At 47.0% G+C, this 14,794-nt stretch overlaps 1 protein-coding gene across 4 annotated transcripts in view; it reads left to right on the top strand.

Annotated features, from left to right (window-relative positions):
- Window positions 1-276: 276 nt before the first annotated feature.
- The window catches only part of DGKD (diacylglycerol kinase delta), a 62,319-nt gene continuing 47,801 nt past the window's right edge, over window positions 277-14,794 (top strand). For 2 of the 4 annotated variants that reach the window (XM_075417618.1, XM_075417616.1), the window contains exon 1: window positions 8,431-8,492. In XM_075417618.1, coding sequence (XP_075273733.1) covers window positions 8,490-8,492 — 3 coding nt within the window. In that variant the 5' untranslated portion in view covers window positions 8,431-8,489. Of the gene's footprint in view, window positions 428-8,430; window positions 8,493-8,718; window positions 8,788-14,794 lie in introns of those variants that run through there. The other 2 variants (XM_075417615.1, XM_075417617.1) reach the window with 2 other exon arrangements.

The following is a 14,794-nucleotide window of genomic DNA, read 5'->3' as shown; positions in this document are numbered from 1 at the left end:
CTCTGGCCCCAAACAGCCACGGGAGCGCTCGGACCCGGCTGAGGGCAAGCGTGAACCCTGCTCGGGTGGGAGGACCCGGGTGGGTTCGCAGCGAGAGGTGAGCGGGGGCCCGTGGGCCGGGCCGGGGCAGGCGCCTGCCCGCCCCGCCTCGCCTCAGCGCTTCCCCTCCGGCGTGCGCCGCCAGGGGGCGCCGCAGCGGCGGAGCGGGCGGCTGCAGTGCGCGGCGCGGGGCGGGAGGGGGCGCCGGCCGCGCCGCCCCGCAGCGTGCAGCATGGCGGCGGCGGGCGCCGCGCAGCCCCAGGCCGGGGCGGGCTCCGCCGCCAGCGCCGCGGCGGAGGAATCGTCGGACAGCGAGCCGGAGCAGGAGCCGGGCTCCCCGCAGAAACTCATCCGCAAAGTCTCCACGTCCGGGCAGATCCGCCAGAAGGTGCGTGCGGCGGGCGGGGGCCGCGGGCAGGGCCTCGGGCTCCGGCAGCGCCGCGGCCGGCTCTGCCTCCCCGTCTCCCTCAGCGCCGCCGCCTCCCCCTCCCGGCCGGCACGGCCTGCGCTGCCGCCGCGGGGCGCGCCCGCCGGCGACCCCAGGCCGCCCCTCTGGCAGCTGCCGCAGGCCTCCCTCGGGGGCCTGCCAGGGACGCGCTCCAGCCCACCCCTCGGGGAGCCGCCGGCCATTCCCCACACACCCCCCTGCTCCTCGGGACCTGCCGGCGAGCACCCCAACCTCCCCCCCCGCGGGCTTGTCGGCGACCCCGCACCTCCCCCCCCCCCCCCCAAATCGCCCTCAGGGACTCGGCTGTTTCCGCCCCCCCTCAGGGACGTGCCGGCGACCCCCAAACCGCCCCTCAGAGACCCGCTGGGACCCCCGCCCTCTCCTCCCCCAGCAGCTTTTCGTAGACTTGCAGACCCCAAAACGCTCCTCAGGGATCCCCAGAACAAACTGTTTCCCAGGTGCCTGTCAACGGCTGTCCCCTAAACGCCCTTCAGGGTCTGCCGACCACCCCCCATTGCCCCCAGCCACCCAGCAGGTACCATCCCCAAACCACCTCTCTGGAGCCTCCCCAGCTCACCCTCCCTGGTAGCCCAGCTTAGGTTGCCTTCCTCCCCGTGCCCAGGTTCAGGCCTGCCAGGGACCTGTCTTCTCTGTCCCAACGGTGATCAGCGCGCCCAGGCTCAGCTCGAGCCCGTCTTTCTGCTTTGCTTCCTTGCTCTGTCCCCCTGTGCTATTTTCTTGGAGCCGTGGAAGTCAGATTTGAGCTCCTGCTCCCTAGTGCTGCTCCCCGTTATCTGATATTTGAGCTTTTAAGGACACCCTGTCCCTCTCCCATCCCCTGAAGCTGCATCTCCCCTTTTTTCCCCATATCAGAGTTGCTAGGGGCTCCCTCCTCACCTCCTTGTGCCTTGCCTGAGGGCCCTTGCGCAGCTTTATCTCCCTGTCACATTGTGCCCTTCCCTGTTATCGCTTTCCTAACCACCCTCCTGTAGCCCTGTTGGACATGGCACAAGTCATCGTCTCATGTTCAGCGTTCTCTGAAAGGTGCAGCCCTCGCTCTTATCTCCTGCAGTCAGTGTGTGCCTGGCTCAGCATCTTGCCATCCTTTTCATGGTTGCATCGCAATTTTCCCCATCTTGTACCGTGCTGTTGTTCCTTTCTGTAGCCGTACAGCGATGTTTAGCCTCCTTCCTGGTCAAACGGTGATCTTATGGCTGGTTAGTCTTTGTTCCCAGCTTTTTCTGCCCTGCTTCGCCTCCCTGGTCAGGTAACAATCCTTTCTACCCTGAGCCCAGTTAGGTTTTACCCCTCTGTGGCTCGTTCTGGAACAACAAAGCCGATTTTAGGGGCAGTAACAGTATTCTACAACTACAACTGTAGTTCCTCTGTATTGTTACTGTAAGACAAGATGCAACGATTTCCTTCAGCCTTAGGCTAGGAACCACCCACAGGGAGTTGCCCTCTTCTGTACTATTTTTACTATAGCTGCATGATTTTTCTTTGTAGCCGTTAAAGTCCTGTGTAACTCTTGAATTGTTGCGTGATATGTTTCTGCTTAGACATACCAGGTTAGTTATTGTTCTGCCATCACCTTCCTGTTGTCTCTGAAGCGTGGGCAAGCACGGTTGCCACTGCATGGATGCAGAAGGCTTGCTCAGTGCTGAGGCTGCTAGCTCAATGTTGCTTGTCTTGTATTAGTAATGAAGGAGAGCAAACGTCTCTGCACGATGCGGTGTCTGAAGCGTTATTCATAGGGACCTTTTTTCTGCTGGCTGGTTTGCCCAGCTTTCAAACACATAACGTGTCATCGTTCTGCTGCTCGTCATCGTTTTGATATGTTGGTCCCAGTTCCGAAAACCCCCGTGACAAAGTACGTGAGGACCACGCACTCGTTTCATTACGCATGACGGGGCCGGTTCCTCCATCTGCGAACTACTGCCGACGCTGTCACTCGCTGCTTGAGTTAAGGCACTGAGGGTCTGGGCTGTGTGAGTGAGGTGGTTCTTTTGGCCACAACAAGAAACGGTGAAGCCCTCTAAATGGGTTGATGTTCAGTGCACCAAGCAGATCTCAGCCATGCTGTGGCACCAGGTGACCTGATCTAGTTTGTTAATCTGCTGTGAGCAAAATAAGCCTTTTGAGATCTTTTCCCGCACGCAGGGTACTGAATTTCAGAAATTTGACTTGCTGGAGATTGGATGAACCTTGTGATTTCTTCTATGAACCCTGTGGCAGGGGTGCCATGTGGGAAGAGAGGAAGGATGCCATGGTCAGACTTCGGTATTTACATGGTGGTGTCTGTGGTAAGAGCTAGGACATTGACTTTCTTAGTGCTGGAGTGGCAAACCTTGCTTACAGCAGAGTGTTAGAGATGCTCAGTTCAGAGGTGCGTTGGGTTTTGCTTTTGTTTGAGTACAGCAGAACACATCCCCGTGTACCTACTTAATCATTTGCCCTGTTTTACGTCACTTCCTGCGTCAGCATGGCTGGAAAAAGCTTAAACCAGCCACTTGTACTATGTGAACATAAACATGTGAGGAACAGGGATTATAAACAGATATTGCCTACAGCCATTAAGCCTCCTGTGTGTTAATCTGTGGAAGACCTTCAACTAAACAGTGTCAAATTTTCCACGTAAGCCCAGGTAGTATGATACCAAGGATCGATTTGTTCTGTTGCTTCTTGGTGTCTTTGTTGTGTCATCATCTTTTCTGCATGCTGCTGCGTGTGTACTTTTTCCTTGCCTTGAGGACAAGGAGCAAAGACAACTTTGCCTGTCATCATAGTTCTGATGAGACTTTGAGGAGCTTGCTGCCTTTGTAAAGGCAGACCCAATTCTGAATTTGTGTGTTGAATGACAGAGAGCATACTGCCGTGAGCTGTAGAAGCTGTTGGACAGGTCTGTCAGAGTGACAGTAAGAGATGCAGGCGGACTTTTACTGCACCCTGAGGATATAAATCTCTTCTAACCACATCTTGTGCTGTAGCTAGTTTAAGACCGTGCCTGTAAGTACAGTTAAATCACCGTGGAAGCTTACTGTTATCAGCTTCAGTTCCAAAGTCTGCTGTAGCCATGGAGTTCCCCAGAATTTACTTGTTTGTCAGAGTCACAAACACTTTGAAGACATGTTTTCCTTCCTCTGGTCCTGTCATCTGTTTTCCCAAGAAACGCTGTAAAATAAAGCTTCTTGCTTACAAGACCATAAAACTGCAGTGAACTTGTTTCTGAGCCCACAGGTTGCCCAGCTGCGTTTGACTGAAATACATCGGCGCGGTGGTACTGTGGGGCAGATGGAATTGTTTGGATGTGTAGGTACCGTGACTTCGACATGCAGTGTCTGACGGCAAACGATCGCTGATACATGTTTAGCTGAAAGATCTGTCCCTTGTGAAGGTACAGGGCAGGGGAAGGAGGAGCGGAAAGCTACCTGTTTGGAAAGTGAAGTACTATATGTCAATGTGCTTATTGGTTTTTAGCTAATAAGATGTTTTGAGGAAGAGAAGAAGGTGTAAGAAAAGTAAGTTTAGCAGTCTCTTAAAGATTGTTATTCTGGGAAGGGAGGAAAACTTCCTAGGATCAGGTGTAGCTGGTAGTGTAACTGCTGTTGTCTCAGCTGGCAGAGAAGTAGAGGCTGCATAGAGTGCTTGATCAGCCATTTTGGGACCTGTCGGACTCGTACTGGCGTCAGGCTTCGTAGCACACTGCTTTTAGCCCCTCTCCTGGTCTCAGGCTGGCATTGGTGCAGCTAGAGAAACCGCTGATCAACTGAGATAAAGTATTTTTGTAACAAATGGGAATTAGGAAAGAGATGAAATAAAGTAAGAGAAGGATGATGTGTGTGAGGAGAGGCAACAGCAGGAGCCTTGCTCCCACCTAGTAAGCAGGCAGAGCTGAGGGCTAGGGTGGAGTCAGCTGAAGTGGCAATACCATCTTGGTTGTCACCTGGCGTGGATGAAGGCACAGCGATATCAAAAGTGGTCCCGGGAGATGAGGGCGTGAGAGGGAGGAGCACCGAACCTTTTATGGGCTCTGACAGTGAAGCGTGTTTCTTTATTTGCACTTGACCTTTCGTTGCAATCGTCACGTTACAAGCCTCAGAAAGCAGGAAAGTGAATGAACAGGCCATCTTCTCGTTTCATTCATCAGTTAGGTGTGATTTCCAGCGTGCCATCTTTGGTATGTTGAGACCTCAGTTTGTTTACCAGACAGGATTTCAGCAACGTCCTTGGGTGGCATCAGGAGGACTTCTTGTTTAGACTAATCCAGTCTAACTTCTGTTTACTTTTGTGAGCAATTTCTCAGTAATATTTTAGTTTTTATAACCATTTAGCATCGCCTTGAACTTTTTAAGACAAGTTTGCAGTATGTATTTCAACAGAGTAGCAAACAGAGTGAGTAGCTCTCCAGCCTTGCTGGGATACTGGAAGTTGACTAGCACCAGTAGCAGAGATGTGTCAGGTTAATTTATACCACGAAAAGCAGGATAAATTAACTGGTACTAAGCTTTATGCTGCAGTGGACAGACTTCATTCGGTATCTGAACGAGCGAGCTTCCGATGTCTGTGCTGTGTAGCAGTCTGTGGTATAGATAACTTTTGCACTATGGGAGGCTGTGATTCTCTTTCTGATTAGTAGCTTTGAGGTCTAGGAGCCACCCTGAAGCATACAAGCAAGAAAAAACAAGAGGAAGCAAAATGTTTCTCCTCATTTTCATGCAAGTTTCCAGAGCAGACTAAACGGAGTTCTGAAAGATATGGTAGGCAGCGTGAGCAACTGAAGAAAGCTCATTTTGTTTCTTCTTGTATTGCCTAATAGATAAAACGTTCTTTTTATATGTAAAGAGGTGTTATTTTTATTTCTGGAGGGCAAATGTTTTAAGGTTTTCTGAGATGAGAGTGAGGAAATGGAGAATTTTATTAGTTTGAAACAAGTATTGAAAGAAGTATTAAGAAGTAATGCATGTCAGTAAAGAGGCAATGTAAAAGAAATATGCAACAAATGAGGAGGGAATTTTCAGGAATTTGTGGCTTACTTCACATTCTGTCGGTGGCATCTTCCACTAAAATGTATTAAAATATCTGTCTGGTTTTGTTATGCTGCCTTGTAACAAGGTGTCTAAAAGAGGACATTTTAGGAGCTTCACATGTCGTAAATTGTAGTGGCTCATGCTTTAGTCCAGGTAGAAACTCTTCACTTAAAAAGAGAGATGATTGTTGCCAAAGACAAGTTCTTGTGATTGAATTGAAGCTGAACATCTTGAGCACAGGTTTTAAGGACACGGATTTTGTTGGATTGACACTGCGAACAGACTCCGTCAGACTTCTTTTTCTGAGCATTAAGGAAAAAGGTAGGATTTTAGGCGACGGTACATGGCTGTAAGAAAGTTTCTGTCCCTTAGCTCAATCTACGTTATGTTTTGCGGGCTCTTCAGACTCATCCATTCTGGCAAAATTTGTGAAGCCTCCCAGCGCTGTGTTGCCACTGGTGCACTGTAAGTTTGCCTGGCTGCTGGAGAGTTTTGGATGCTATGTGAAAGTAACAGCTGTTACTTCCTTTTGTAAAGAAAAAAAAAACACAACACAAAACAAAGCACTAAACCACACACACTTGTAGCTTTTCTCATTCCTTCTAACTATAGTTCAGGTTCCAGGAACTAAAGAGCTAACATTAAATGTTTGCGTGTTTTGAGAACATGGATTTACTTAGACCACATTGCTAACAAGTACATTGCCAGGCTAGTAATTGTTCTGTCAAATAAAATCTGAGACAAAATAAATCAGGTATTAAAGAGTTTTTATCTTTTTTAAAATAAAACTAAATCAAATATTTAGAGTATTTCCCCCTACCCAAAATCTGATGTTACAGAAAACTCACTGGTATTTTACTTTGGAGGAGTGCTGGATTATAAACGAAAACTGTAAAATGTCTATCTCTACCTGATTAGAAAATCCAGTATACAGTGTAAGACACTGCATAACTTTAGTTTTTTAATTACAAATCCAGTGTAATTCTTCCTAAAATAGCAGATATACGTGCATACTTAAGAGAAAGCAGAAGTGAGATAAAGAGAGGTTTTGTATTCCCTACTTCATTGAAAGCTTAAGGTTTACTCTAGATAGCGTCACCGCAGCATTGGGAATTTCAGGGCGAAATACTGTCCAAGTGAAAAGCATCTTCCTCTAGGAATATGTTTTTTCAAGATTTCAAATGCACAAACCATTATTTAAAGGGATTTTTATTAACTCTCCAATGAAACCATTTGCTCCCTACTTTTTCCCCACAAAGTGGTTATTGCTTCTTATTTCGCTAAGAATTTACATAAGTGTCTTTTAAAGAAAGATGGTGCTTCTGTTTGGTCCTGAGGAGCAATTACTGAGGGGCAGCTGAGCTTCAGGCAGACAAATCCCCGAGGCAGCAGCGGTGATCCACATCAGCTGCCGGCTTTCGTGGTCCCTTCTCCCGCGCTGTATATAAAGCACTCCAGAAAGCAATGAGCTCATTGTGCGTGCCCGGTTCGGTCGTGCCGCACCTCGGCAGAAGCAGCCCAGCGCTTCCGTGGGGTACGGCGCTTACTGTCTGCAGCCCCTGGGCTACGCGTGGGCAGAGGAGGAGTCCGAAGCCAGCTGCCCTCCTTTCATCCAGAGAGGAAAAAGGTGTCTTGCCTGGCTAAAAGATGACCACTGTGGAGTTAGGTAATTGATTAATACATGATTGCTCCATTTGGGTTTATCTCCTCACAGTCTCGTTGCTGTGGAAGGCTTTACATCTGATACCTATTCTAATGTTGTGGTTTGCTTTTTTTAAAAAAGGAAATGCCGTCTTGATTGCATAATGTTTGCATCAAGCCATTCTATTGGAGTCTTGCAAGTTTTAATAAGTTTAGACGTGTAATACTATAGCGGGGAGAGGTGATACCACCTCAATTTCTTGTATGGGGAGTTGAGATACATACTTCTTGTATCAAATGCACCAAATCACACTGGGCATCCCCAGGGGAGCTGGGAACCAAGGCAGGTGTTGCAAGCCCTGGGGTAATGTCTTGCCCCGTGGGACAGCCGCCTTCGCTGGCTCTTGAAAGACAGAAGTGTGGCTGATAAAATTTGCCTCTTCTCAAACTGCTCTCGCCGAGGCAGGTTCGAGCACTTTTTTAGGACGTGTGGATCTATTGCTGACATTTTATTAAAAATCAGTGTTCTGGGAACTCAACGCCAGCGCTTTCTGTTCTGTTTAGCTGAAAGTTAACAAAACGGTGTTCCCAGGGCTGTGCTGATCTTCCTTGTTGTTACTGGTGCTGATCAAGATGTCTTGGCATGGTCAAAGGTATTTGCAGGACATTAAAACAGGGAAAATGGAAAAACAAATTAAAAACTTTGGAGTATCCTTTAAAAACTAGGTTAAATGGATGAGGAAAAAAAAACTTAAAAGCACAGGTTGTTTAATACATAAATATGGAAAATCTGATAACGACAATTGTTACAGATGAGATAAAAATAAATTCTGAGATACCTTAAGTATTAATTAAATGGCTGAAGGCCAAAAGCTGCTTTCTGCTCTCAACAGCGTAATCCCATTGGAATACCAGTTGGAGTAAAAAGATCAGGATTTGGCCCTACATCTACCAGCCACTACCAAATAAGGCTCCTTGCAGAATTCAGTAGCACAGTTGATGGGAATCCAGACACAGTGGGAGGAAGCTGTCGTTCTCTCAGCCTCCTCAACAGAAGGGCAAAGGATTCAGTTTGCTTCCTCAAGGTGTAACTTTCACTTTCCCATGTCCTGAAGTTCTCATACCAGTACTTTCTGCTGGCTTTTCCTTCCTGCTTGGCCAAGATCTCCATGACATTTAGCAGTCGGGGAAGGATGGGGTGGTTGTGATTGCGAGGATGAGATCCGCAGCTGTATTCTGGATGTGCTTTCCCTTATGTTCACTGTTCTTATAACAGCACCGATCGTGCCTCCGCAGCCTGGTACTCTTATATCAAATGGCCCTGACATGCCGCTATGGTAAGTGCCTGCCTCATTCTACCTGCTGGTGAAGTGGATGGGTGGGCTTAGATGGGCAACAGCCCTTTTTGGTAATAACTTGCCTCTCTCAAAGTGAATAAACACGTTATTTAAGCTCTAGTGATACAGGCTGTCACGTTAGAGGGTTCGGCGTTCAGCGCTGTGATTCACGATGAGGTTATGCTGCTGCGTTTCGGCAGCAGAGCGGTGTGCTGCGGGGTTAATACAGGGGAGCCTTGGTGCTGGTGCATAGCTGTGTGACAGGCATATCTCGGAGCTGAAGGTTTCACAGCAGGTAACTTATTTTGACATTTTTTTGTGTGTGGTGAAAATGCCATAAGGAAGGGATGTATTTGTGTATGTGTAATTTAAGATGGTACAAAATAACAGCGTATTTTTCGTGTTTGTCCTTAAACGTATAAAGTTTGTGTTGAATTAGTACCCTTTAAAATTTGATTCCATTCCAAAGTTTTCAGGTAGCTTTTAAACTGTAGCATTCTTGGCTTTGGTTATCTCTGTGGATGGATTTGAGCCCGTATCTTTCAGCTTTGTTGTAGTTCGCTGGGATGACTTGAGCTTCATGCTCAATTCCCCTCTTTTGATAAATGTGTTTGGGAAGGATGCCTGGAGCCTATGGAAAGCATACTGAGGGCTTAAGCAGTTAGCGTGCCAGGAGTTGTCCAGCTACTAACTTATCCTGAATTAGAGTGTACTGGTGTGTTTTTCATTCTCTCTTCTAAGTAGCTGACCAAAGTATTCATCTATTTTAAGTACTTCTCTTGGAGCGCTCTGACTGAGCTCATTTGACCAGGGAGCTGCGTGATGATATGCTGGTATGTTGTATTTCCTTTCCCATATACATGCAACCCTTCTGCGTGCTTTCATATTTGTTTTTCTTTGTTAATTTGTTCACTTTAGGTCCATGAGTGCTCGTCCATTTTAGAAGAGAATCATTCACAGAAAGTAGCAGCTGAACGTGGTATTGAAAAGAAGCTGGTTCAAAGAGCTATTCTTTGTTTACTGGCTGCAGCACTGACTGATGAAGAAGGAGATGTTTAAACATTTGTTTGTCTGTGCCAAGGCAGATTCTAACTCAAGCCTGGTTTCAGTATTTTATTTGAAACAAACTCCTGGTTTTCACTGCTGATCCGGAGAATAAGCTTGCGTTTCCTGTTGCAGTGACATCTCAGCTGCACTGTCGATGGGTCGCTGCACGCCACTCTGAATTCTGCTTGTCTTAGAAGTTGCAGAGAGGATGTGCTGAGAGCTGTCGGCCAAGCTCTCCCCTAGTCTGTTACTGGGTATGCAGAGTTCAACTAATACAGCAGAGCTGGAGGTTAGAAAAGAGGGAGGATTGGGAGGACGGTTGTCAGGGAGGATTTTGCAGGCTCTCCCAGGTGGGTATATAGAGGCCTGTGCTACAACCTGACATGGGCACTTCCCAGTTTATAAAGTGTAGGTTGTTAAAACAAAATGGTATTAAACAACGTACACTAAAAGCCTAGACAGTACCCCCTTCATCAGAGGAGAGCTCGACTTCTGTTGCTGGATCTCTGACTCACAGCCCTAGCTTCTATTTTGACATTTGATTCCTGCAGCTGACCTCTGATTTTCTTTTCTTTTCCCCGTCTTCTGGAGTCTTTTGTTGCACTGAGTTCAGATAATGTCTTGTCTTTTCCGTACCAGTGGAAGAAATCTTCATGCGGTTTTCAATTTTTGCAAGAGCCAAATGCATTTCATGTAGAATTCCTAAACAGGACATAGGCAACCTGTAAATTCCTTGCGCTCTCCTATAGATCTGTATAGGTCTCGGTCTGTCCCATGCTTAGAATTGCTTGACGGATCCAGATTTCCCCCCCTCCAAACTTCCTGGAGTTAATTTGCAGGGTGTGACCACTGTCTGGTGGAAGGATGTTGCTCTCGGATTAGCTTGTTAACCCCTAGCCTTTTGACCTTTCATGTCTTACTCTACAGGGTTGGTTAGATTTATTCCTGTAGTTTCTTTGTCGGATGTACTCTGTTTTATTTGATTTCTAAATAATTATTAGTTCCGTATTTATGACCACAAAGAGCTTTTATGGAACCAGCTGCTAAAACTGTTTTACCCATGCAAGGTACAGCACTCTAGATTTGTACCTGCCCTGGCGAGACAAGACCATCTGGCCATGTTTAAGTGACTGCAGATCTATTCCCATCTTTTTTGCCACAGTTCACCCAAAGTCAGTGACAAGATGAGGTTGCTTGGTCCCTGGGGATCAGCTGCCTGTGGAATTCCTTAGTAAGCATGCACAAACATAGCCTGTCAGTTCCACATATTGCATTTTGTTTTCTCCTTCTCTGTGCATTTGGTGCTTTCTTTAGTCAATTATTCGTTGTTTGGCATCAGCACCCTGCTCGAAGTTTTATAGTACATACAAATAAAAACAGTCTGTGCCCTGAAGCTTTTACATTCTGAAGACACATGGAAAACGGAGAAATCCAGATGCTGAGGACTTGGGGATTCTTTAGTTGCTGTTTAGATAGTTTTGAATGATTTTGCTTTTACCTTGTGTGTTCTTTTTCTGCATTGGAAAGGAATATCAGTGGAGTAAAATTCTTGTTTTAGATATGCTGCACTGGATAACTGCCCCTAAGAATATGTCATGATCTCAGCTATAAAATAGGTTGCATTGTTCTGCCACTGTCTATGTCGAACACAGTTTGGAGCCTGCCTGTGCCAGAGGACATTTGCCAGCCTGACAGCTGGGTACGGTTGAGAGTTGCCTTCAATCTGGCTAATAGGGTCTTGTTTTCCAGATTAGGAAATTAGTTGTATCAAGGGCCCGACTTCCAAATGGGGAAAGAGGCTTAAGCTTCAGCAAAGGACGGGCTGCTCCTGTGTTTCTTGTAGTGAGCAGGAGAAAAAGGGATGCGCTCTGAAAGCAGCTGAAATCTGACGTGGTCGTTCTTAGCTTTTTACAAGAATCATTCACGTTATCAGTATAGAAGGCATTTCATCTGTGTAGGCTGGCTCTCTGATCTCCTGATGTGGGTTGCTGGATACAGAGATGCCTCAGACAAGTAATGCTGCAAAAAACACAACCGTGTCTTGCTGGTTTTGTGAATGACTGCTGTGAATCGTTTGGCTTCTTGTTCTTACGAGGTGGGACTGCATGAAGGGGAAACACTGAAGCACAAGGTTCTCCCTGTCTGAAGTCCTTAACTCAAGTCCTCTGAGTTGTTTGAAAACATTCCTATTGAGATCAGTGGCAAAACTTTTCTTTTGTCGGTTCAGTATTAGGCCTAAGCCCTGCACCCATTTCGACAGGAGAAAGCTGAGAACATATTATTTCTCTGCCTAAATTTCAAGTTTTAAAAGGGGGATGAGTTGGGGAGAGGGTTGTGTATTGCTTGCTGTGAACTGAATTTTTTTCTACAGGAAGTCGCTTTTCTTCAAGGCCAAAGATAAATAGTGAAATGCTAGAAATTTCCTGGGCCCTGCCTTTCAGCTGTCTGTGTTCTTTGCAGAGGCACTTAACTCTCTGCTGTGTGCAGTGCTGCTTTAAATTGACAGTTTGTTCAGTAACCTTATTTACACCATCTTGTAATACGATAAAAGGGGGTCACTGCTGAAACTAGTAGCACATCATTGTAGGCTTGATCCAAGAAGATACTGCATTTTTTCAGTGTTGTCTGCCTGTGGAGTGCCATGCCACAGGACAGCAGGCTGGAGAGAAACCCAACTGGACAGAAAGCAGTCTAGATGGTGCTATCACAAACAATTTTTATGTTTATCCTTGATAGGATGCTTGTAATCAAACCTCGTGATGTTTCAGGGCAGTAGCTTTTCCCATAGAATCCGATACATGTCTCTAAAAATAGATTTAACTCTCTTTTTTTGTTACAGGAGAAGCAATTTCGCTTTTGTCTTGATGAATTACATGCCTAGTAATCTGATCAGAGTAGATCTTCAATTAAAAAAAGCTACAGAGAGGCTGGTGAGCAGAACTAACTGTTCAGCTCCCCCATTTTATTTCATTCAGTGTCACTTTGCTGTCAGGTCCTTTCCCCAGTTAATTTTCTGCAGCTGCATTCCTCTGCAAGTAGCAAGTCCTTTGGCTGTAAAATTAAAATAGAGGAGGAGAAAGGCAGCAGTGTCTGAATCGTTTTATAAAGTCATCTTGATCTTATCTCCAGCCCTTTCCGCCCAAACCCACCAAACTTTACTGAGCCGTGTGCCTATAAATAGCACAGCTGCTCTCGTGCAGAGATGGGCAGCTCTGAACCAGAGGCTTGTTTTCTCCGAGCAGCGTGTGCATGCGAGAGCTCGCTTCTTGCTGGCCTTTCATGTCTGACTTATGTAGCAGCGAGGTGTTTTATAGATAGAGGCTGGCGAATGACATAAACTGCTGCTTAGGGAGGGGCAAGGTGACCTCTGGGATTGTTGCTTTTTTGTTACCAAAAAAAAAAAAAAGGAGGGTTCTGTTTAAAAGAGGAATGGAGGAATGCACGCCTCGTGCAGAGGTGAGTGAGCCCTGCCGAGGTGAGGGGAGCCGCCCGACGTGCGGCACTCGGAGCTGTGGAGCTGAGGGAAAGCAGAGGCGTTGTTTCACTGTGAGTTACTGTTCTGGTGGGCTGGGCAGGAGTTTGAGCGGCCAGAGTGCTGCTGGCCAAACCTGGGGACTGCGGGGCTCTGGCTGACCCCAGCTTCAGCATATCTGTGAGTAAGTGTAGCAGCAGAGCTCTGAAATCTCCTGCAAGTTGCTATTTGTTGATCAGACTGCTGGCTGAACTGATATCTTTGGGCTTTGCATCCTGGGAGTCTTCCCCAGGATTTTAAATTCCTCTCTGACTTCGGTTCAGGGCTTTGCAGAGTTCAGTAGCTCCTTGCTCTGTCTCCTTTTTTAATTATATGTGGTTTTGTCCAAGGAATGCAAAAGATCCCTCCATGTTTCTGTCTTAATCTGGAAAATGTCTTGCCACTCTCCCGTTTTCTTCCCTGTAGGAAGTGAACTGCAGAAATGTGTGGTTTATTTAGCATGGTGATTTAGATACTGTTGCTTTACATTTCTCATTGATACTCAGGTGCTGGAGGTTCAAGTAACTCATCAGATAGACATGTATGTATATTCTTGGAGGACTCTGCAGAGCTGGGCAGTGCTGTTTGTTCCGCTTGGCAGCTGGGAGATGGAGACATGCAGAGTGATAATTACTTTATTGGGATCTCGTAAGAAGTCTGTGGCAAACTAGGAGCCTGAATGCACCTTTCCTGGCTCCAGATGAGTGGCTTCAGCTCTGGGCTCAGCTTCGGGGTCGTTTCAGCAAGGGATGCTGTTGGGTCAGCCTTTGAACTCCATTTTCTCTGATGTCAAAACTTCAGATTAAGATCATGGCTGAGTTTCAGACTCTTTGCGTTGCACCAGCCTTAAGTTAGTTTAAAACCTTGTTTCTGTGTATCACTATATTGTGTTTAACTTCCAGACACGAAAGCTGCTCCCACATGCCTTATGGTTTCTTAGAGTGTATTCTTACTGCCGTGTCCCTGCTGTAACGTGTGGAAAATGGGTGCCAAGATGTCTTTCAGTGACCGCTTTGGAGGTGTGGGGAGCTGATGTGGCAGACGGCCATTTTTTGATATGAGCTGAGTTTTCGATCGTGCGTTTGCACTATGTCTTCGCGTTCTGCTGGAAATACCCTGGAGTTTGGAGATTCCTGATTGAACCAGGCACACTGAGTTGGTGTTTGCCTGAGCGCTGACAGGTATTTCTGCCAGTGTGCAGCTGGCTTTGTGAGACAGCGCACTGGGAAACAGTGAGTTTTGGGGTTCCCTAGCATCAGAGTCGGCCAGGTCCCAGGCTGCAAGGTAGATGATGTTTCTTTTGGAGGAGATGGGGGAGCTCTCGCCCTGTTCTCTTTCCCAGCGGAGTGGAGAAAAGTATGTAGTGGCTTCTGTGGCTGGTGGCTCTCTCTCAGATCTGGGGGTACGTGGGAGCCCGCTCCTCCCCAGCTGATTGTGAGTAGTGGCATCACCGTGGTGGTCCAGGCCCTGTGATCTCTTGGGCCGGTTTGAGGATGGCTCGGTCTAGCAAGAGAGGAGCGTGTATTGTCAGACGGATGTTTCTTCTTATAGTCAGCATTTTTTTCCAAGTGCTTTTTGAGGAAACTTTGAGCTTGGCAAGGGCCAGCGTGTGTGGAAAGTATTAAAATCTGCAGCTGTTTCAAAAAGGAAAGACCCACATTAGAAATATATATAGCATTTTAAGACCAAGTTTAGTGCCCTGGAAAGGATTTCTGAAGTGAAGTAAACCCTGTGGATCAGTAAG

The sequence above is a fragment of the Opisthocomus hoazin genome, chromosome 4 (genome assembly GCF_030867145.1).
Source record: "Opisthocomus hoazin isolate bOpiHoa1 chromosome 4, bOpiHoa1.hap1, whole genome shotgun sequence".
Lineage (NCBI taxonomy): Eukaryota > Metazoa > Chordata > Aves > Opisthocomiformes > Opisthocomidae > Opisthocomus > Opisthocomus hoazin.
The sequence above is the reverse complement of the archived record's forward strand: the minus strand, read 5'-3'. Positions and strand labels throughout refer to the sequence as shown.